This window comes from Odontesthes bonariensis, chromosome 5, assembly GCF_027942865.1.
Source record: "Odontesthes bonariensis isolate fOdoBon6 chromosome 5, fOdoBon6.hap1, whole genome shotgun sequence".
Lineage (NCBI taxonomy): Eukaryota > Metazoa > Chordata > Actinopteri > Atheriniformes > Atherinopsidae > Odontesthes > Odontesthes bonariensis.
In genome coordinates, this window is record NC_134510.1 from 7,544,927 (window position 1) to 7,567,033 (window position 22,107).

Below are 22,107 nucleotides of genomic sequence, written 5' to 3' on the forward strand. Positions count from 1 at the left end.
AAATGAAGCAACCAACACTGCATTACCCACTGTTTCGTGTGATCTCCTTTTCGGTTTACATTCATCCAGAGACAGCTAGTGCTGTGTTTGATTAAAAACCTCATGTACGCATTCTTAAATAGTAGTCACCCAAGACTAGCGGTTAGTATTATTGCGGTAATAAAAGACGAGGTCCACTTGCAAAGTCCCGAAACACCCTAGTGTATCCACTCCATTCGGCTGCTCACAGCATTGTGTTTGTAGCTTTTCCGCGTTCGGCCATTTTGTTAATAACCTTTGACCTCCCGCGTAAAATAACAACAGTACTAATCTGCCGAGAAGACAATCTGCAAAATGTACCTTCAGTACCGTATAGTCTGTCACGTGTGTTTACAAAACTTACAGTATGCGAAAAGCTCGTAAATCTAATTAGTGTAAATAAAAAGAGCACACGTTACGCTGCGTCAGCGAAATAGGGGCGGAGTCTGTGTGTCACGTTGCTGCTGGAGCGCGCACAGGATAAAGTAATGGCTACTTCCGGAAAAATCTGCTTATTGTACAGTGAGTGAATCTGTGACTGTTTACGTCTCCTGATATATTGCGGGTCAAATAAAGCAATAGTAACCTTATAACAATTTAAACAATTTAAATCAATATATATTATTATATGTAATACTCTTTTGCAACCCATCAAGTTTTCGGATAAACTCAAATCTTGTTTTTTTTTTTTTTGGTTAAGTATTTTACTCCAGTGTTTTCAAAGAAAGCCCCTTAACCTAATGGTTTGTCAGTCATTTGGTCCATTAGGAATGTTAATTCACAAAAGCAGACACGTTTTTCTCTTCGCAAGTTTTGATTTAGAATTGTACTGAAAACATATGGAGCTCCATAAAAATAAGCCTATGAAACATTCTGAAGCAACGAACCTCATAGTGAGGCAGCGATGATGTCCCAGAGCGGTGTGAAATATAATATAATAATCTATAAAGCCCTGTGATGTCCGAAGCAGTGGTGTAAAAAAATATATAAATATATATATATATTAATAAAAATTTTAAAAAGTATATAAACATTTTTTTTATTGTTTTTTTTTTTTATCAATACTTCTCAACAAAAACATAAAAATCACACAGAGGAAAGCAGTCATTAATACATACTACATACAAACAAACAAAAAAGCTGGATAGCCAGGGAGGAAAAAAAAGAAAGCCAGGGGGAGTGATGTAAAATAATCATGGATGTATTATTAAAATCATTGAAAGCCCTGCCTGTGATGTCCGACGCCTTCAACGTCATTGGTCACGTGACAGTCGTGTTTTGATTCATACCCGACACACACAGTAGGGCTGGCCGGTGAAGCCTCATGAAGCTTCCACAGGGTTCATCTGATTGTGCCAGAAAATGAACCAAAGTTTTGGGGCTTTGAAACCACACAGAACAGCGACATCTGGTGGTTCACTGCAAGTATCATCTGCTTCAACCAGCCTCTTTGTCCTTGTTATACTTTAATATGTACAAAATAAAAAGCGTAAAAGAAAAAAAATTGTGATTTATATGAGAAGTGCTTGTGTTACATTGTGAATAATAAGTATAAAGTGAGAGGGGGGTGTGCTTATGATGACATTAAATGAAATACAGCTCATTAGGTAAACATGCATTGATACTATAAATGCTATAGAACTACTAGCCACCGTACCTTGAAACCTTTATCTTCCACAATGGAAAATGGCTGCGCATCCATTACAATCATATCCACCAACACAGAATCAAGCCTTTTTCTTCCTTGACACTACAAAACTAAAATTCTGCATATCAAGAAAATAAACGCAGGGCAAACTTGTAAAATGCTGGATTCGAACTCATAACCTTTAGATGCAAAACTCCCGAAGCTAATCACTGAGCTATTAGTTAAGTGACTTTTAGCACCCACCATCCACATCATGTCTAGTTAAAGACATCATCAATAGCTAAGAATAATAGTACATTTTAGTTGTTTTAAATAATTCAGAGACCCTTTGCGTAATAAACACACCTTTCTGTCAGAACACAGACAGAGAGGCGTTTGGTATCACCTTATTAGGAGAAACCAAGGTGAAGTGATCCCAAGCCACAGAACGTTTCTTCCAGAAGCCATGGAAAAGAGCAATGAATTCAATTCAATTCTGACAGGGCAACAGAACTGGTTGGGAAACGTCGTTTGGGATTCATTCTCTTTTTTTCGAGAATAGCGCGCCCAAGTGTTCAAACGATGAGAGACGTCTGAACCGTGGTTCAACCAAACAATGCATTCGGCGCTTCGGACGTCATCAATCACGTGATCACCGCCATCTGATACACGCCCCGGAACATTGTGCCGAACCACTCTGCTTCACGAAGATGAAACAAGCGCCGAAGCGTCCGTGTCAAACGGGCCATCCCTAACACACAGTGTTTCGTATCACTCCGCTTCGGGGAGAGTGACACCGAAGCCTCGGTATTATTCGCCCATCACAAGTTAGTTCTCCAGCCTTTTTCCCAGTATTTTGGGTTTTGTTTTACCAATTTTGGTCTGTATGTATTTCCAGCTCTGTCGCGCTTTGTTAAGTAATATTTAATTTCGCCTTCAACCTCCTTTTCTTCTTCCGGTCATTATTTACTGGTCTGCATTTGGGTCTATCAACATCTTCCACCATAAACCATAACGGATATGTTTTCGCTCCCACAGTTGCTACCATCAAATTGAAGATGCATACATATTTTTCATGAAATGGTAAAATCTCTCCCTTCCAACTTCTTCTATGTGTTCTATGTTATATATCGAGTGACATATTGGTGTTTGAATGTTCTAATCATTGCATTCTGTATTATTTACATTTTACAGTGTCCCAAGTCCACACCTGCTACTTTAGATAATTAATTGATAGGTTCCAATGCAAATGGGATTTCTCCCTCGTGTTTTAGGAACAGTGTAATGTCAAAACAAAGTAAATAAGCGTTTATAATATGAGTGTTACAGTGAGTCAAAAATGTTATAAAAGTCTTAAAAAAGATTCAAAATCACATCCTCTCTACAAATATTTGACTGGAGTCCATTATGTGTACATCCAGCATTCTATTATTGTGGATGGATCTCCCACCAAGGAACCTAATTGTGTTTTATCTATAACTTGAGACCAATTTTTTTTTTTTTTTTTGAGCACAGAAGGGTAAGAACTTGCCATTTATAGAAAATTATGTGAATATTGAAATAGAGAAGTGGCTCGGTATCAGATTATAGCTTTTGGACGCACAGCAAGTGAATCTCCCAAAATCTCGGACAATGTTCAATATCAAGTTCTGAAGTTATGCACAGGTGCTGTTACAATAACCCCAACATTTTCACTGTAAGTGGAAGTGGGAGGAATGCCACAGGGTTGCAGAGCTGGTGCTTCGTCCATTGTCCCAGAGCTCAGCATTAAAACCTACAAAGGAGTCATTGATGGCTTATCTGTCATTTCTGGTTCGAAATAGAACATTCTGCTTGTGCTGCTTTGGCTTGAAGGGATGAGAATCCTGGGAGCAGTCATTTGCTCCAATTCCAGTTCATCATTAAAGGGATAGTTCACCTCTTTTGACATGAAGCTGTATGACATCCCATTCTAGCAATATTATTTATGAACATTTTCTTACCCCCCGCTGCGCACTGTGAGCCGAGTTCCGGCCTCGTTTTGGCGTTGATGAAGATAGTCTGGCTGGCTAGTTGGCTGGGGCCACAAAAATAAAGCGTTTTGCTTCTCAAAACAATATGCGTTCAAAAGAGTAATACATTTGCATCACAAAATTGTTCATCCAGAAAAAGTCAGACCTCACAATCACTTGGCACTATTTTCTCTCTACCTTTGTATCACTACGGGCTGTGTAGACCGTGCAGACCGAAGTCCAGACCGAGCAGTAAACACCATAACAGGCGCGGCTGTCGGCAGGTGGCAATCACGGAGTGATACGAATCGCCATGCGATTGTGAGGTCTGACTTTTTCCTGCACAACGATTTTGTGATGCAAATGTATTACTCTTTTGAACGCATATTGCTTTGAGAAGCAAAACGCTTTATTTTTGTGACCCCAGCCAACTAGCCGGACTACCTTCGTCAACACCAAAACGAGGCTGGAACTCGGCTCACAGTACGCAGCGGGGGGTAAGAAAATGTTCATAAATAATATTGCTAGAATGGGATGTCATACAGCTTCATGTCAAAAGAAGCGAACTATCCCTTTAACAGGTCAGTTTCAAGTCCATTCAGTAAGGACGACAGATCTTTTCATGGAATTGTAATGATTGAATAGATACCTGCACATGTAGGACTTAAAGGAACTGAACTAGTAGACAAAGCCACACACATTAGCCACACTGATATAGCGTACCTTTTAATAAAGCAGAACTGAAACCTGTAATAATTCAAAGACAGCGGTCTATAGGTCAACATAATACAGGAAAATGTGACGACTGTGCTAAAGAAGAAAAACTCACCACATCTAATGCTACCGTAAAAGGTTTGATCATGAGAGATGGAAGCTGATGCGTTATCCTAAAAATGCAAAGTTTCACCTTAATTTGCTAGATTTATTCTAAAAAATGTTGAGGAGAAAAGACCATAGTCAGACTCACATTGGCAGCCTCTTATAGGGAATTTATTAACAGGAACAGCATAGAAACATATTACATGGCAGCATACAAGGAATCCCCAAAGACAGTAGATTGTGGTATTGTCTGATACTTTGTGTGTGTACGTGGCCAAAACCCAATCTCTATCTGACGGCACCGTGTCTTAGATTTCCACAACCATCTGCTGTTGTTGACCTCACCAAAGAACACCCTGACCCTGAAGAATATGGGGGGTGCTGCTCCCTCCCACAGAAAAAGGATAGATTCTTGACAGAAGTGTTACTCCTGCACGTTTAGATATCTCAGGAGGACGAACGTCGCGAAGAGTATTCTGTTTATTATCAGACTCAGTGAATCTGCAGTGGGATTCCTGATCCATTCCAGTAGGTGGCGGTAACGCGCGAAGACATCACTTACCATGCGCCATTAAACCTGGAAGAGGAAGAAGAAGGCTCCACCATTAAACCTGACAGCAATTACAGAATACAGCTGTGCAGTGTTGATAGCTAGTTTAAACTGGCGTCCTTATAACTGCAGTCATCTGAAGCCGAACCGAAAGTGAGAAACTATGTTTGAAAACTTCAGAGAGAAACTTCACCTGGTCCAGCAGGACTTCTCCACGGGGTTCGTAGCTGTTCTTTCAAATGTTATTTTCCTTTGCGAAGCATCACCTTGCTTTTGACTAACTTAGGTTGTGGTGAACGCCTCGATATAACTAAATATTATATCTTGGTTTCGACAGTTGAGCTGGACCATGACCTCTTATTTCTTAACGTGTACACTTTACCTAAACTGGTGAGGACACAACAACCGAACCTGTGCCATCACTAGCTAAAGCTACAGCCCCTTATCTTATTGGTTAACTGTAATTGAGTTTTTTTCTTTTTGGTGCCTTGAGGCTTTTAGAAACCTTTTAAGAAGTGGTTGAAGTGATTGTCAGTGCGTGTTTTCACCACTAAAACGCTGGGCTCGTCATGTTAACGAGTTGTTATTGCTCTCAGCTGATGGTCATGTGATGAAACGTCAGAGAGTCAGAATCCTGTCTGCTCCGCTGGAAGCGTCTCAGCTCAGTTTATCTGAGCTCACAGGACTGTCAGGCAACACAAATGATGATTAGAAAGTCAAGTTTCTCCCGTTACTGTGTGTGAAAAGAGCTGATCTTCTAAAATAACCGAGTCAGACCCTATGGCAAGTTTATTTATATACATCTAAAGCTAATGTGCTGAACAAAGACTGACAGAACCAGACACAAACCAATATTACACAGGATAATGCAGGTTCACACACACACACACACACACACACACACAGTGTAAACAGGAACGTTTTGAGTTTAGTTCCGAATGCACACACACCTGTAACAGACCTCAGATCAGCAGAGATCTGGACCACAGTGACTGAAAGCATCTTTGCAGATTTGGGTCTGATTCTTGGAACTGAGATCTGATTAGGTTATACACATTGGACAACTATGTTTGGCTCACTATTATTAAGCCCTATATAGTCAATTTTGCTGATTATTATTTGCGATATACGGCCTAAAACTCACGTAGGAGCATGTTGGACAATGTTCTGCTGCGTGTTGTGGACCTTAGAAACCCATCGAAGTGCATTATGGGGCAGCGCCACCACAGTATGAAGGCACAAACCAAAACAAAAGATTATTTTGTTTTTGCTAATTATAGATAACAAAATAAACTATAAATCAGTTAACAAACAAAGAGATTTGTTTTGGTAGTTGCTGGTTTCCTGTTGTGGCCTAAGCCAAAGCACACACACTAAGCCAGCTCTACAGTATGTGGTCAGTATAAACAAAGACGAGCAATGACATTATAAGTAGGGAGTCTTCTGTGTGGTGTTTTAGTGTGATTTGTGTGTGTAACAAGCTATCCTGTCATAGGAGAGAAAACACTGGTGTGTTAATGATGACACTATTCCCTTTCTGGTAAAAGTTCTGTTTTGGTGGTTGCTGGGTTCCTGTTTTGGCCTAATGGGACACTTTAGGGTCTTGTCGAATAGTAGGAAGGTTCCTGGCTAAATTAAATGACCCAGAAATATCTAAGCAGCAGCCATGATATTCTAAAAAGCTAACAAAAGGAGCTCCAATGCTTCTATTTTTAATTTCTTTGTGAAAAATAGGCGATCCCAAATCCCACAATTTGCTGCAACTTTCATAGCGATGCTCAATTAATTCCATCCAGTTGTACTTCTTGGGATTTGTGTGGATAAATATGAGAACAGGACGGTACATTTGAGCAGCCTGTGACAACACTTTGTTACTTTTCAGATTTTTTTTTTTTTTTTTTTAGCACTTTTTTAATATAAAACCTTGGTAATAAAGTTATTTTATTTCGTCTCTTTTATGATATGTATTCATAAGATAATCTTCTGTAACAATGTGATAAAATTAAAGTTAAAATGTCTGCTGTGAAACGGGCCTCTCTTTTATTCTCTCACCCCACATAGCCTGTCATCATTTCAAATAGGCCGTGAAAGAGACTAATCTTTTAAGATATTCTTCCTGACACACAATCATACTGATGTTTTTTTTTTGTTTTTTTTGTCCAAGTTACCAGGATTCTGAGAACAGTTGAATTTAATTCAGTTCAGTGATACTTTATTTATCCCTCAAACAGAATTCTATCACTGCAGTATAAATTATTATCAGAGATGGATAACAAAATAAACTTAAAATCAGAGGCCTAACATTTAGACAGCAGAGAGAGGTGTGGTACAAATCCTCAGGACCCATCAGTGGGTTGGGGTTGTTCTGTAGCTTGGCAACAAATTAGCTGATGATGTCACACAGCGTCAGCAGGTAACACAGGTGAACTCTTTCAGTAGACAACATGGACAGACTCACAGCCAACAGTTCAACATCTGGGATACAGAGATGCTTCTTCTCAGTGACATGTCCAGGATTACACCATCTGTTGTTAACAAGCTCTGTGATCCTCCTCCTTTACTGTTTCCACTCTGTCTGCAGTCTCTGTTTTTACCTATAATCTTAAAGCTGAGCAGAGAGCTGTTGGAGTTGTTCCTGTAGCCAGGTGTCAATGAAAAATAATTATTGTTCCTGATATTTGTGCTGCGTCCTTAGCAGGGTTCCAGTCTTCCAGCTTTATATTTTTATGTAAAAGAATTACAGTTATACCATCAATTAATCAGTTTGCGCACCGCTTGAACGTTTAAGTGTGTTTATTTTGTATCAAAAGACATGTAGTTTCATCATAATGGAGATGGAAAACAGTTTTTCAAAACCCAAACCGTTTTTTTTTTTTTTTTTTTTTTGCTCATCGTTTATGTGAACAATTTGACTTCAAGCCTCTTAAAGCTGCATGTAAATGGGTCCAGTATGGTAAATCGCCCAGTGGTTTGTTTTTTCACTTGGTGTGTAACATGTGTCCTGCTACTGTGCAACTGTTCTACATCTTTAAATTCTGACTTCTTCCTCGTGTCCTCACCCTATGCTGCTCTTCTGTGCCTCCCTGGCTTCAGCTTGAAGACCCTAGGAGACGTATCAAGAGACACCAAAATGAGGAGGAGATCGAGGTGATCAGAAAACTCTGTGATTGTGTACAGACAGTAATATAAAAGTCTATCAAACTAAGCATTAACTTAACTTATCATTTCTCATGGACAGAGGTGGTTTTGTTTAGATTTATAAAAAAGTGTTTTAAACAAGGGTTCTAATCTCAAGGTGTGCAAAGTGTCATAAAGCAAGCTTGATTAGAATAGAAAAATACTTTATTCATTCCCCAGAGGGGGAATTCAAATTGGTCAAGTATCTCAAACATTTTTAAATATTTACTACGATTATTATTTTAGAAGAATAATAATAAATGACTAAATAAATAAATTTGAGAAAACCATGTCTGCAGTCATTTGTGGCTTTGGGGACAAAGGCCCTCCTGAACCTCTCAGTCCTGCAGCGCCTTTGAGTTGAGACATCCTTGTTCTCTCGTAAACATGAATTGTGACTTTGCTCAGTTTTATCAAACCGGAAATCTAACCATTGCAGCTTAAGGTCCTTTGTTCTCGAGGACCTTTGGTCCTTTGGTCCTTTGTTCCCACAGCCATAAGGCTTTTTAACAGTGACTGCTGAGTTCTTCTCAAATTGATTTATTTATATTTATTTAGTGATTTATTATTATTAGTTTGTAGTAGTATTTTTATTAGAATTGGTATTATTGTTGTTAATATACAATCATTGTAAATATTAATTATTTTTGAGCTACTTCATTAATTTGAATTTTCCCCCATTGGAGGATGAATAAAGTATTTTTCTATTTCTTTAAGGTTTGAGGAGATGAGCTTCTTCTGTCGAATTTTGGAGCATGTGAATTATTAAATTGACAAATATATTATTATTAATTAATAAATATCAAATTTGAGGGTTACAACCCTCAAATTTTATATTTGTTCTTTACACTACACGATTTGTAAGAGGATGTTATACCTCTGGTTCAATTGAAACCTTGTGTCATTCTCCTGCTCAGGTTTGAAGAATACCTTCCTCATTTAAGTGCTGGGCTGGAAATCCTAAGCAGGTCTCTCACACTCACCCACACTCACGCACGTTTGTTTATGTCAAAGGTGTGTGTCTGTATTTGTTTCTGTAAAAAGTGCCCCCTAATCTCTTACCCTGCCCCTAACCATCATTACTGAATGGATCCCTGTGGTTGGTATGCAGTCACTGCCACAATATTGAAACACAAACATTTTCTATGGAAATAAAGTGTTTAAATTTGTTTCTTAGGTATGAGGAGAGTTGGTTTCTGCTCCATAAAAAGACTAAAGACTGTGCTCAGGCAGCAGAGGTATGAATTTCTTTTTTTCTGTCCTGCCTTGTTACAGATGCTACATCTCATATTTGAAGGTTTCAGGACAAATCCATCTTTTGTGTATTAGGTGTGTGTAGTTTTAGCAAACAAACAAATGTCCCACTCAACCTTCCACTGATGTTTCCCCAACCTGCAGTGTCCTCACTCGTTTGTTTACCTGCATTCAGTCAGTTCGTTATCGCTGTCACATCTTTGCATTTCTCTGTGCTTTAAAGATGGAGCTAGAAAATGTCTGTATATTTCCGACACACTTTCACACACTCGCAGGCGGAGGAGCAGTCACCAGAGTCGGCAACAACAAGAACTTTTGCTCTTTCATCAGTAAATAATCGCGCAGTCATTGGCTGGCTAAAAGTATTATTTGTTTTGAAACAATTTAAACATGACGGAACCTAAATGTATTCATGACAGTATATCTGATTTTTATTTTTTTATTTTTATTTTTTTTATTTTTTTATTTTTTTTTTATTATTATTTATTTATTTATTTTTATTTGACCATTTCCCATTGTTAGCTGTGCCAGTAGTGAACGTTTGCAGCAGCTTTTCATGTTTCTCCGTCTGACCTTGAGAGCTATGTGTTGTGTTTTAGGCAGTAGACGGTGACATAGTGATGCTCTCAGCTCATTGGGAGAGACGAAGAGCGGCTCTGACACAGCTGCAGGAACAGCTGCAAAGCTTGCCTGACTTTATCAATGAACTTGATGCCATCACTACTAACATAGGTATGCATTTATTGGAATTTTTTTTCAATGAATCCAGCCAACTTCATCTTTGAAAAGATGCCAAAACATCAGGTTGAGCAATTTAGTACATGTTGCCTGTATCACCTCATTAACTCATTAAGTACTGTGTAACTCCAAATAAGGACAGTTGAGGGGGTTGTTGATACTTATAGTATATTTCATTGCACACAGTTTTAACCCCATAGATTTCATAGTTTGAAATGTCAACATCATTTGATATATTGAGCCACGTAAAATTTCCAGCTTTACAACACCTAATCTTTAATGAGCAAAGATGGGCAGAAAATCTCCAGTTTGTCAACAGATTTGTGGGACAAATACATGAATGAAGAACAGGAACAAACAGTCCTGAACAGGGGCGCCGAAAAGGGGGGTAAAAGGAGAAGGATTCTAGGGGCCCATGATTAAGAGGGGACCAGAGAGGCCTGAAACTGGAATAATTTGTAAATGATAAAGGTCTCAGTTCCATCTTGTTGCTGTTTTTCATTTGATAACATGAATTATAATCAAGGTAAAAAGAGAAGGGGTCCGAGGCACTCTGAAGTCCTTTAAAAGTCCTTTATTAAATCATGGACATGTCCAAAGGACTTCAGAGTGCCTCGGACCCCTTCTCTTTTTACCTCAAGTATGCTACTTTGGATACCGATGAGCACCTGAAGATTTTTATTGCCCCACAGACGCAACTTATTCTCTTTCTCTCTCTCTCTCTACATGAATTATAATCATATTGACCGTATTCACGGATAAAAACTCTTTGTTTCTGGACTGAAATCCAGATGTTTTGCAGCAGAATCACCAGTCTTCGTCGGTCTCAGTCGATGGATACCGTTTTCTTTTAAAACTCTCAGATTTAGACTTTAATCTTTTTTTTTGGATGCAGTGGAAGAGAAAGAAGTCTGTGTGTAAGGCAAAGGAAACAGAAGTTTTCACATTTTTAAAGGTAGCCTAAAGCTACATTTGTAATGTCACGTTGAGAAAATGTTCCCATAAACGGAAACCACTCAGTTTGGAGGCTTCTTCTACTACTTTGCCTTGTATTTTATGCAAATTCACCCTCTTTAGCTCTGAAACTGGAATCATTTGTAAATGTTAAAGGTCTCGGTTAGACTTTAAGCCCAGAGAGGCCCTAATAAAATTATAATACTGGCAAAAAATGATATGACACTAAGTTATTAACTAACTTGTAATCACAAATATATTTTATTTACAATTTACTGGTAACTTTCTTTGTTTCGGAAACATTACGTTTATGTTTTGTATTTTTCAGGTAGCCTAATTTAGAGTTTAGAATCAGAGTATCAGTGTTGCACCAAATAAATTAATTTCATTGGATTCCTTGTGCTCAGTGTTACCCACCTCAACTGTCGTGTTTTTCTTTTTTCACAAATATGGGAACGATAGTCAGAAATACCATTAAAATGCATAGTTTTATGTAAAATAGCATCACAAATTTTCACCGACCTCCTGGCCGGCTGTTTGGGGGCCCAATAAAAATTATTTTCATGGGGCCCAAAATCCCTAGCGGTGCCCCTGGTCCTGAATAAAATCGTTCTTACACAGAATCATTTAGTAAGGCTTCACCAGTAGGGATGACCTTTGGTACCGATCCTGAAGAAGCTAAAGAAACCTCTGGCAGGAGACACTCTCCATGTTAATAATGTGTAGTTGGATTTTCCTTTTTCCAGCTCATTTGGAAGGTGACTTTGAGGAGATGGAAAGCAGACTGGTGTACCTGGAAACTCTGTGTTCTCAGTGTGAGCAACAGTCTGTCAAAAAACATCATATGAACCAACTAGAAGCCTACAAGAAAAAGAAAAGGTTTGATATGCTCACTATTTATTATGCAGTGACGTCATGCTGTTAAAGAAGATGTTTATCTTTTTTTTTTTTTTCCCATTTAGTCTGTTTTATAGTCCAAGTCAAGCAGAAGTAAATCTACATTCTAAGTGTTCACTTAACAGAAACATTTATTTATCAGCCAAACATGAATGAAAGAAACGATCAAGGAGAGAAAAAAAAAAACAAGGTCTCAAAATCATCAGATTGTGTGTGTACACCCTCGAGATGGCTGAATTTAGATTTCTGTTGATGTTTTACCAATCTATGTATTCTATTAATTCTGTGTATTGAATGCATGACCTGTAACTAACCTCACAAAGGAGGAAAGTGGGCAATCTTGATGCTGTAGGTATGAGATATGAGGACAGGAGAGTGGGAAGCTTGAAGGAAGCATACTCAGGAGAGTGGGAAGCTTGAAGGAAGCATACTCAGGAGAGTGGGAAGCTTGAAGGAAGCATACTCAGGAGAGTGGGAAGCTTGAAGGATGCATACTCAGGAGAGTGGGAAGCTTGAAGGATGCATACTCAGGAGAGTGGGAAGCTTGAAGGAAGCATACTCAGGAGAGTGGGAAGCTTGAAGGATGCATACTCAGGAGAGTGGGAAGCTTGAAGGATGCATACTCAGGAGAGTGGGAAGCTTGAAGGATGCATACTCAGGAGAGTGGGGAAGGATGGAAAGATATGTAGACCTGGGATGAGCTCATGGTTTTTAAAAATGCCAGAAGGATGGAAGAATACAGATGGTTTTGTATATTGGGTCATAATAGTGTATTGAACAAAGGGGAAATAATTAAATAATAAATTGAAAGGTCAGTGATGAGGAGGGGGCACTTGGCAAATAAAAGGCAAAGCCCAGAGACGGAGAATAAGTTTTGCCCCGTCTCACTGCATGTTCAGCTAAATTAATGCACCCCGCTTGAACTTTGCTGTCTACAGAAGGTTACTTTGGACTCCTTGATTCTATATTTACCACTGGTATCATAGAATACTATGTTTGAGTTTTAGAAAATCCTGCATGGAATGATAAACAAAAAATGACGTGACACTGTCTATTAACTGTCTTTTATTGGAATTTTGTCTCTCTTGCAACAGGAAGGAGGTGGAGTCACTAGAAGGTAAGTTGCTGTGTGTGTGTTTGTGTCTTTCATGTCTGAAAGAGGCTATAGTCATGATCCCTTTACGACAACCACTGCTAGCCTGAGTTATCTTTGAGACCACCTTCTTAAAAGGAAGGGTATAAAATTCCTTTGTGGGAAAATTTTCAATAGCGTAAAGTTGATTTTTGGGCCCAGATACAGTAACAGCCGATACTATCACTTATATCTGATCACAGGAACTATCTGAACCTTTTGATTTTTATTAGTAGCAATAACTATTATCATCTATTTATTATTTATAGCAATATTTTATGTTTAGTACAAAATTAATTGAGAAGGTGTCATATAATATAATAGAAAAATACTTTATTCATCCCCCAGTGGGGGAAATTCAAAATTGGTCAAGTAGCTCAAAATTATTATCATTATTTTTTTTCAAATATTTACAATGATTGTATATTAATTATTTCATGTTCTGATAGCTGGTTATTTGATGTCACCACAGCAGCCTGTGCTTGCTTGTTGGGCAACAGCTTAAAACTCAACTCATCCAGTTTCCTTTAGGTATGAATAGAAAAGATAAATCAATAAAGTCACATGTTCTGAAAAGGAAAAAATATAAAAGCAAGATGTGCACATTATAACAAAATAACAATAAATTATGCGTGGGCAATAAAGTTAGTGTTTCCCTGTTGGCTGCTCTATTTTTCCTTTTCTTTTAATATTATTTTCTATGTAAATGAAAACTAGGTGTTTTTTTTTTTTTTTAGTTATTCGTCCTCTGGTAATCTGTAATCAAATTATTTAAGACAAATATCTGTTGATCTGAGTAAAATATTCTTTATTCATTTCTTTCTGTTTCCAGACAGACTTTCTTGTTATCTTTTAAAGTTATCTTGAGCAAAAGCTTTCCAGTCTTTCTGAAGGTCTTTCAAAGTTTTTCTTTGGACATTGGCTCATTTTCAGTCCAGTCCTTGTACCTAACCATTTCAGGAATGTGTTTTTTCTTTGTTAATCCACTTATCTCTGACCTATGAATCATTCAAGCAGAAATAAAGGCACCTAACTCGAGGGATGAACCAGTGTTGTGTCTACACATAACACAGTAGATATATTACAGTTTCATAAAGATAACACAGTTTGACTGACATAAGATAGTATTTCACACCAACAAAGTGATTCCCAAAAAACTATTGGCTGAAAACTTGTCATATCTCAGCATGGTGTGCAGTGTGTCCTTAAAACATTTGAGGAAACTAGACAAGTGGAGGACAAAACAAGAAGTGTCAGGCCTAAAGAACTATCTACAACAGATGAACAAGATCTGAAAGTGATGTCCTTAAAAAAAGGAAAAAATCCAGCAAAGACCTGACACAGGAGTTGAGAGATGCATCTGGACCTTCAGCTGATCCATCTGCTGTTGGCCCAAGCCGCATCAGAAATGGGCTCCATGGAAGGGTGGCTGTCAAGAAGCCCTTCTTAAGGAAGGGAAACGGGGACAAAAGGCTGAGCTGTGCCAAAGGACACAAGAAGTGGACTGAAAATCAGGTGGCAGCAGGTCTGATGGAGGGATGAATCCTCCTCAGAGCCCGGACCTCAACATTACTGAAGCAGTGTGGGATCATCTTGGCAGAGAACGGAACAAAAGGCAGCCGACATCCAAAGAAGAGCTTTGGGATGTCCTTCAAGAAAAAGGTAAAAGAACAAGAAGGTAAAAATAATGTTTCCTCTTGTTGTAGTGGAACTAAATTGTGAACATGCTCAGAGGGTGGCAGAAATGGAGCAGGTTATGCAACGAAAGTTGAGAGAACGACAGAAGGTCTATGAGGAAGCATTCAACCAAGATGTGGAGCAATATCTATCCACCGGATGCCTACAGCATAGAGGTAAGTTACATATCAGTAATAACAAAGTATAAACAGGACTTTAACACTAATGAGAGTGCAGTTACCATACTGCCATACTTTATGGTGACCGACACATGCAAACGCGTTGCGGCAAAACAAGTCCAACAGTAAAATGCTGCAAGAGAAAAATGCGGCTATCACAAAAACGACCAGAGCACACGCAACGCAAACGGCAAAACGACTGCAAGAGAGAAACGCGCTGCAAACTTCGAAACACGTGATGGAGGAAAACGCGCTGCAAACTTCGAAACACGTGCAAGAGAGAAACGCGCTGCAAACTTCGAAACACGTGCAAGAGAGAAACGCGCTGCAAACTATCCTGTGGGATAGGGGATTGACTATGGGAGATCGACCATAATCAATCCCCTATCCCAAAGGTCGAGACCCCCTAATGGCCTGGCGAACTTCCGTTGTGTTTTGATTGAACTTGCAACGTTTCCCTCTTGCATGTGTTTTGAAGTTTGCAGCACGTTTGCACGTGTCGGCCACCGTAATACTTGGTCCAATCCTTCCAAGTCATCACACTTTTAATAACATGCTGGCCTCTATATATATATATATATATATTCAGTTATAATTACAGTGTATCCAGTGGCAAAAGAAAGATACATTTTTATTGTTTACTTTACACACATAAAATCACAATTGCCTCAATTATTGCTCCAAGGGATGCTTCATCAAACACTCTAATTGTGTTTTTTTTTTTTTTTTTTTTTTTTTTTTTTTTTTTGCCAAGAGGTTTGGTAGCACATTTTGATGCTCTACCATGAATCTGATGTTCTGGCAACCTTAGACCCCTAAAACTACCATCTGAGGCAGTTTCACATTGGACTGTTCTGACATACGTCACTCTTCCTGCGCTGTAACAGATTGAATAAGCTTTGAAATTCTACACATTCCATTATATGTAAACCCAGTGTGCTTGACACAGATAAACACAAGAAAACAAGCGTTCTATAAGACATAAATGCACATAGGCAAGTATACCCATATCCATAGACACACACAACTACACACGGATGTGTAAATATGCAAATACAGTTATCAAGTGTCTGCCTGTGTTAACAGAAATATAGTGATTTAGTTTAGAATGCAGACACACCTACAACAGATCTCAGATCAGCAGGTGGTTTGTTCCTGAGAGCTGGGCCACCATAACTGAAAGCACCTTCAGCAGATTTAGATTTACTTCTGGGAGCAGCTAAAAGTCCTGCACCGAATGACCTGAGAGAGACGTGACTGGGTTACAGACAGTGAGCAAGTCAGATATGTTCCCAAAGCAAAGCCCAAATTGGGTGTATTAGGTATTTCTCTACTGAACAAGGAGCCAATGAGGGGAAGATTTCAGTAAAGTACTTCAGTACTTTCTTTTAGTGGTAGATACAGTTGTAAATCATGCAGCCTGATTCACTTGCATACAACCCAAATATTGTGTTCTGTCAGCAGAACTCCACAAGTGCATTCAACAAAGCCAGGTATAAGTCAGTGTATCCACCTTGTACACATGCTACATTATCAGTGAATTCCCTTAGTAAATAGTAATATTAAGTAGTAATATTACACATTAACAAAAGTTCTCAGTACTTTTAGTATAACCGTGTGTGTGTGTGTTTATAGATTCAGCAGGACCTGATGTTTCTATTCTGGATCAGATGACTGTTGCTAACATATCAGACCAGGAGGCCTTTGATGACTTCTTGAATTCCACTGTTGATGATATTAGTACTGGATCATCACTGACCTCAGGTAACCCCAAATCATTTACCTTAAAACATGAAAGACATTGGGCATCATGCAACAACCGTTTGTACGAACAGATTTGTTTTTAAGTCGTGCGTACGAGTGATTTAAGAGAATTTGCGCATTCACCAATTTTTTTTTTTCCGTATTTTCAGTTTCAAGTAAGAACAGAATTTACCAGTGATCCAGACCTGTTGTAGGAGTCACGTAGAATAGTCCGCTGTTATTCGAATCAAGTTTGCTAATGGATTGTATGTTCAATTACTTTGAAGCAAACATATATAAATAAATATAATATACCCCATACTGACATTATTCTGTTTGATTTAAATTATGCACTGATGAAAGTTAATTTGACTCTGGATATAACAAGATCAATGGGAAGTGTAACCAGTGGCTGATTTGCTACTTTTGGATGCCTTAGCAGGCTCTTAGAAGAGAGCGTGTGCTCCGAGACGTGTAGATATCCTTGCGGAGACCAACGAATGGCTGACATCACGATTTAGGTTGCCAAGGACTGTGCTGCTGCAAATATGCAGCTTGCTAGAGCCACGACTCCAGAGAGAAACATGCCGATCAAACCCAATTCCACCACACGTCCAGGTCCTCACCACCCTTGGATTTTTGGCCACTGGAACCTTTCAGAGGGAGATTAGAGACAGATTGGATGTGTCCAGTCCTCTGTGAGTCGTGCGCTCCCCTTGGTCATCAAAACTCTCATCAGTTTATCACCCATGGTACATCAGATTCCCATACACCGCTGTCCAACAAGTACAAATTAAGAGGGACTTTCATGACTTGGCTGGACTGCCAAACATGATTGGAACAATAGACTGCACACCTATACGCATCAAGTTACAGTCATCGAGCGCCTGGCCATGGCGAGACTTTTTTTTTTTTTTTTTTTTTTTTTTTTTACATATCAAACCATTTCCTTTATTTCGGTGACATTACGAACTACAGGTGACACGGAATTAACAGCACTCGTAATTGCTTCCCATTTTTTTCGCTTTAGTTTAGAAGGTCCTGTAATTCCTCTGCTGACACTGCTAAAAAGACAACTTTTCCTTTTTGGATCTCTGAAAGCAGAACTTCAATCTCAGAGCCCGTAAAGTTGTTCTTTTTGCACCTTGATTTCATTCTCATGACTCAACACTTCCTGGCACAGGAGCGAGGAAGCTTAGCCTTATATGGTATAATTTTGGGCGTGGAGTATGCAAATTTACTATTCTCGTGCACTTAAATATGCACGGATGGCATTCATCATTTACGCAAGTCGTTTACACACTTATTCCGATGTTAAGAGCGTTTGTTGAATCTGACGAGTTCATACAAAAAATGAGAGAAATTTGGAATAAAAATACAAAAATGTTCTTGCATGAGGCCCATTGTCTTCTGTTACACTATTTTGGTGGTGAAAGCTGTGTCTGTTGTCTTTTTGCTACTTGGAAAAACATCAAAAAGGTGAATGATTCATTGGGAGCTTAGAAGAACATCTGCATATATTTGTTTCTATGTTACACTGAGAGATGCAAGTATTACCTTGTAGTTTTGTGCTGGTCACCTGTTCTGTGGCTGCTGAACACCAGGCTGGTTATAACATGTAACTGCCAAATGCTAATATTAGGAGGCAGTTACTGGTGTCCGGGGAGGAAAGTAAGATTTTTGTTCTTTTTCTATGAGTTTTTTATAATTATTAGTTAATCTATCATTTTAATTATTTTATGAGTAATAATTGGCAATACAACATAATTTTTTTTTTTTTTTTTTTTAAATCACTGCACCCCTTTGAACTGCTGCAGTAGTCTGTCTCCTGTTTGAGTGCACCACACAAAACTCAGATGTGACTGACTGAACTCTTTAGTTGATCCTCATCCACTGAAAGTAAAACTTGACTTGCGCATTTGTGTTTCCCAACAGGTCCAGACCTTGGATCCTGTTCTTCTGAATCGTCGGACCAAGCGCCTCCTACAAACAACCAACAGTCCAACCAGATTGTTGGGTGGCTGAAAGAAGAAGTTGCCAGTGAAGAGAGTGATGCACAGCTGGTGCAATCAGATGAGGAGGACGTACAGCCAGATATGTCACTGGTTGGCCTGCAGGACGTTGGCACAGTCTGGGGCTCTGATGAGAGCGACTCACCTGGGTTAACTGACGGTCTCCCCTCTGAAACCCACTGAATACTAAGATGTATAACTTCTGTTTCCCCGTGGTTGTCTTGACATAGTCCCAGTTCCCAAGAGGCTTTCCGAGTTGAGACGGATCTCCAAAATGAAAGTCAACAATTCTTTATGAAAAAGGCCGGTGATGTTCCTGTTTTTATTAATGTAAACGGCTTGAAAACAGACAATGAAATGATCCCGATAACAACTATTCTCTTTTTGCAGCAGCTGACATGTCTTACCTCTCTTTCAATAAAAACTTGAAAGTAATATTTCTTTATCCCCCATTTACAAGAATTTTCCATGAAATTGATAAAAAGCTCTTCCCTTGGTGCAACCTCGCAGAGCCAACTGAATGTTGGTTTTCTTCATGGCAGTTGTTGAAAACATGTCCTGTCACGTTTTCATTTTGTATGGCCACTGACACAAATGTTTTGTTTGACAGACAAATAAACAAGGCTGTTTTCCATCCATATCTATTCAGTTATGAAAACTCATGATCTCAATGACTCATCATACTCATCATTTCCATAAGGTTTTGTGACCGTTTATCCTTTAGTTCCAAAATCTGAGTTTTACATCAAACGTTCATATCGTAGTGTGAGTTGGATCTCATTTTAGATCTTGTGGACAAACACTTTAAAACCAGCTTTCCTACTCCGTCGGACAGCCTGAAACAAATAGACTTGAGACTGTCATTGCAACAGTTAAATATACATGCTGTTACAGGCTCACACAAGATGCATGGCTTGATCTCTGGCTTTGTGCCAGGGCAGGGCTGCTTTCAAAATAAATACAGTAGTTCTGCATATTGAAAATGTTAATGCATTTTTTTTTTTTTTCTGTTGCATAGCAAGAACATGGCTGTATACATGGGTTAAATCAATATTGTGCAATTTTTCACATTTTAAGGGTGGCCATGGCCCAGGTGAAAGGATAAAACTGACGTCGGGACATGTGGTCTGTACACTTAGCATGGACACAAACACACAAGTGACTGCGAGAGGTTCAGGAAGAAATCAGTTAAATCCCTTGAATGGTTTTTGTTCCATAATGACGCTGAATGCAACATGTTGGTGTAACTGCACCTTCTGGCAGCAGCAGTTGTTGCTATTTTAGTCCTCTGCATCTGTTTTATATGTGAGTCTGGTTCCTGTCTTTTCTCTTAATCTCTGGCCTTGTGGTAACTGCACTTATGTTACCTAATGCCAAGATTTTGTCAACAGAAACAAACATTCCAAATCCTACTTCTTTGTATATGAAATAAATGTTGATTATTAGGCAGAGAAATTAAATGAAGCTGATTTAATCCTATCAAAATATAACTATTCTACTGAATGATCAAGATCTTATATATTTCTGACCTGAGAGACTTCAGAATGTGCACATCTTCAAGCTGTTGGAAATAATAAAATAAAATTGTTATCCAAGTCCAAGGGCCATGTCGTAAATCGTAAACCTTAGAGGTAACACCCACTGGTCATTATGAACTACAGTTCAACAACAACAACACACTCTCAGCTTAACAGACAATGTATTAGAGTTCATGGACAAATTGTTAAAATTAGTAGCGGGTTTTTTTGTTATTTCAAAAACAACGCATTGATAGCTAACAAAAACATCCCATGTGTCCCACAGAAGAGAGAAGGGAAGATAATACAATGTTGTGAGAGTGATTACTGACCAAGTTGGTAACCTCGGAGTGTTGATAGACTCAGATCTGACTTTCAGCAGCCACATCAAAGCTGTCACCAAGGCAGCTTTTTACCATCTCAGAAACATCAACAGAATTAAAGGTTTCCTCTCCCAAACACACCAGGAGAAACTCATCCATGCATTCATCTCCAGTAGACTCCATTACTGTAATGTTCTTTTAACTGCACTTCCCAAAAAGAGCATTAAACATCTGCAGCTCATCCAGAACGCTGCTGCTGGAGTTTTAACCCGGACTAAGAGATCTGAACATATCACAGCAGTTTTAAAATCTTTACTCTGGCTTCCAGTCAGTCACAGAATAGATTTTAAAAGCCTGCTGATGGTTTACAAATCCCAGAACGGTTTAGGCCAAAAATACATCTGTGATATGTTCAGAGAATATAAAGCCAGCAGAGCTCTTAGATCCAAGGACTCAGGTCAGCTGGTCCAGTCCAGAGTCCAGACTAAACATGGAGAAGCAGCATTTAGCTGTTATGCTGCAAACAAGTGGAACAAACTGCCAGTGGAGATTAAACTTTCACCAAATGGAGACATTTTTAAATCCAGGTTAAAAACATTTATTTTCTCATGTGTCTATGCATGAAATCTGCACGATATCTTTGAACTTATCTGGACTGTTGCTTGTTTTTAAATTCATTTAAATGATTTTATTTGTTTCTCTTTATATTATTTTATGTATTTTAATGCTTTTTCCACTCCCCGCTGCAATGCTTTTATTTTATGTAAAGCACTTTGAATTGTTTTTTACATGAAATGTGCCATATAAATAAATTTGATTTGATTTGATTTGATTTTGATTATGACAATGGGTTAACTGTTTCAGACCTCAGTGAACACACTCAGGGAACAGACCACTGATTTGGTTGCAACCTGAGCAGTCACCAAGCTACACTGCTCACAGGGTTTTAATTTAAAATCACAGATGATACAAGAGGTACAAAGGACTGAATCTGTGAGCAGTTTGTTGATAACCTCAGCGAATCAGGGAGAAGATCCATTCTGTACAACTGACAGCAGGCTGATAAGTTTGTTTGAAACATTTCTGGATCTCAGCATTCTGGATCAAAGTCAACCCTGAATACTGAGACACAAGAGCTGTGAAAAGGGCTTCCATTTCCAAGAACTCTGAGATGCAGGGTGTTCTGAAATGACTTAAACTAAACTGGCAGGGGACTGGACATAATGACCATGTGAATGCGTCACTATCAGACTTGACAGGAGCTTCTGGTTGGAGGGAAACGCAGTCAGTGCTTCAACTGATTCATTGAAAGAAAAATATTTAAGTAGTATAAAATGCTGTTGAAAGGTTTTAAGCATTACTCACATATAAATTATTTACACAAATATGTAGCTGTGTTAATGAACTTATTACTCTGTGGAGCTGTTGCCTCCGCTGTGTAGAAAAAGGACCTCGGAATTTTACAGGCCATTCAGGAAATCACTTCTTTCAGTTTATAT

General features: G+C 38.7%; 2 protein-coding genes across 5 annotated transcripts in view; one reads left to right on the plus strand and one right to left on the minus strand.

Annotated features, from left to right (window-relative positions):
* Positions 1-390, minus strand: part of taf2 (TAF2 RNA polymerase II, TATA box binding protein (TBP)-associated factor) — a 41,913-nt gene extending 41,523 nt beyond the window's left edge. Inside the window, exon 1 of one of the 2 annotated variants that reach the window (XM_075464724.1) lies at positions 31-390. The gene's annotated coding sequence lies outside the window, so the exon portion shown is untranslated. Of the gene's footprint in view, positions 1-26 lie in introns of both variants that reach the window. The other variant, XM_075464727.1, reaches the window with a different exon arrangement.
* A 1,942-nt stretch (positions 391-2,332) lies between these two features.
* Positions 2,333-20,369, plus strand: LOC142379651 (dysbindin-A-like). 3 transcript variants are annotated; one of them, XM_075464729.1, is made up of 11 exons: positions 2,333-2,472; positions 2,684-2,728; positions 8,099-8,152; positions 9,100-9,150; positions 9,360-9,420; positions 10,036-10,168; positions 11,875-12,007; positions 13,120-13,142; positions 14,864-15,010; positions 16,649-16,777; positions 18,692-20,369. In XM_075464729.1, exons 2-11 carry the CDS (start codon positions 2,721-2,723, stop codon positions 18,949-18,951), a joined length of 999 nt encoding a protein of 332 aa, XP_075320844.1. In that variant the 5' UTR covers positions 2,333-2,472; positions 2,684-2,720; the 3' UTR covers positions 18,952-20,369. The 3 variants fall into 3 exon arrangements, with proteins under 3 accessions (XP_075320844.1, XP_075320845.1, XP_075320843.1); XM_075464730.1 differs by lacking the exon at positions 2,684-2,728 and having other exon boundaries at positions 2,334-2,472; XM_075464728.1 differs by lacking the exons at positions 2,333-2,472; positions 2,684-2,728 and adding an exon at positions 5,046-5,224.
* Positions 20,370-22,107: the final 1,738 nt, after the last annotated feature.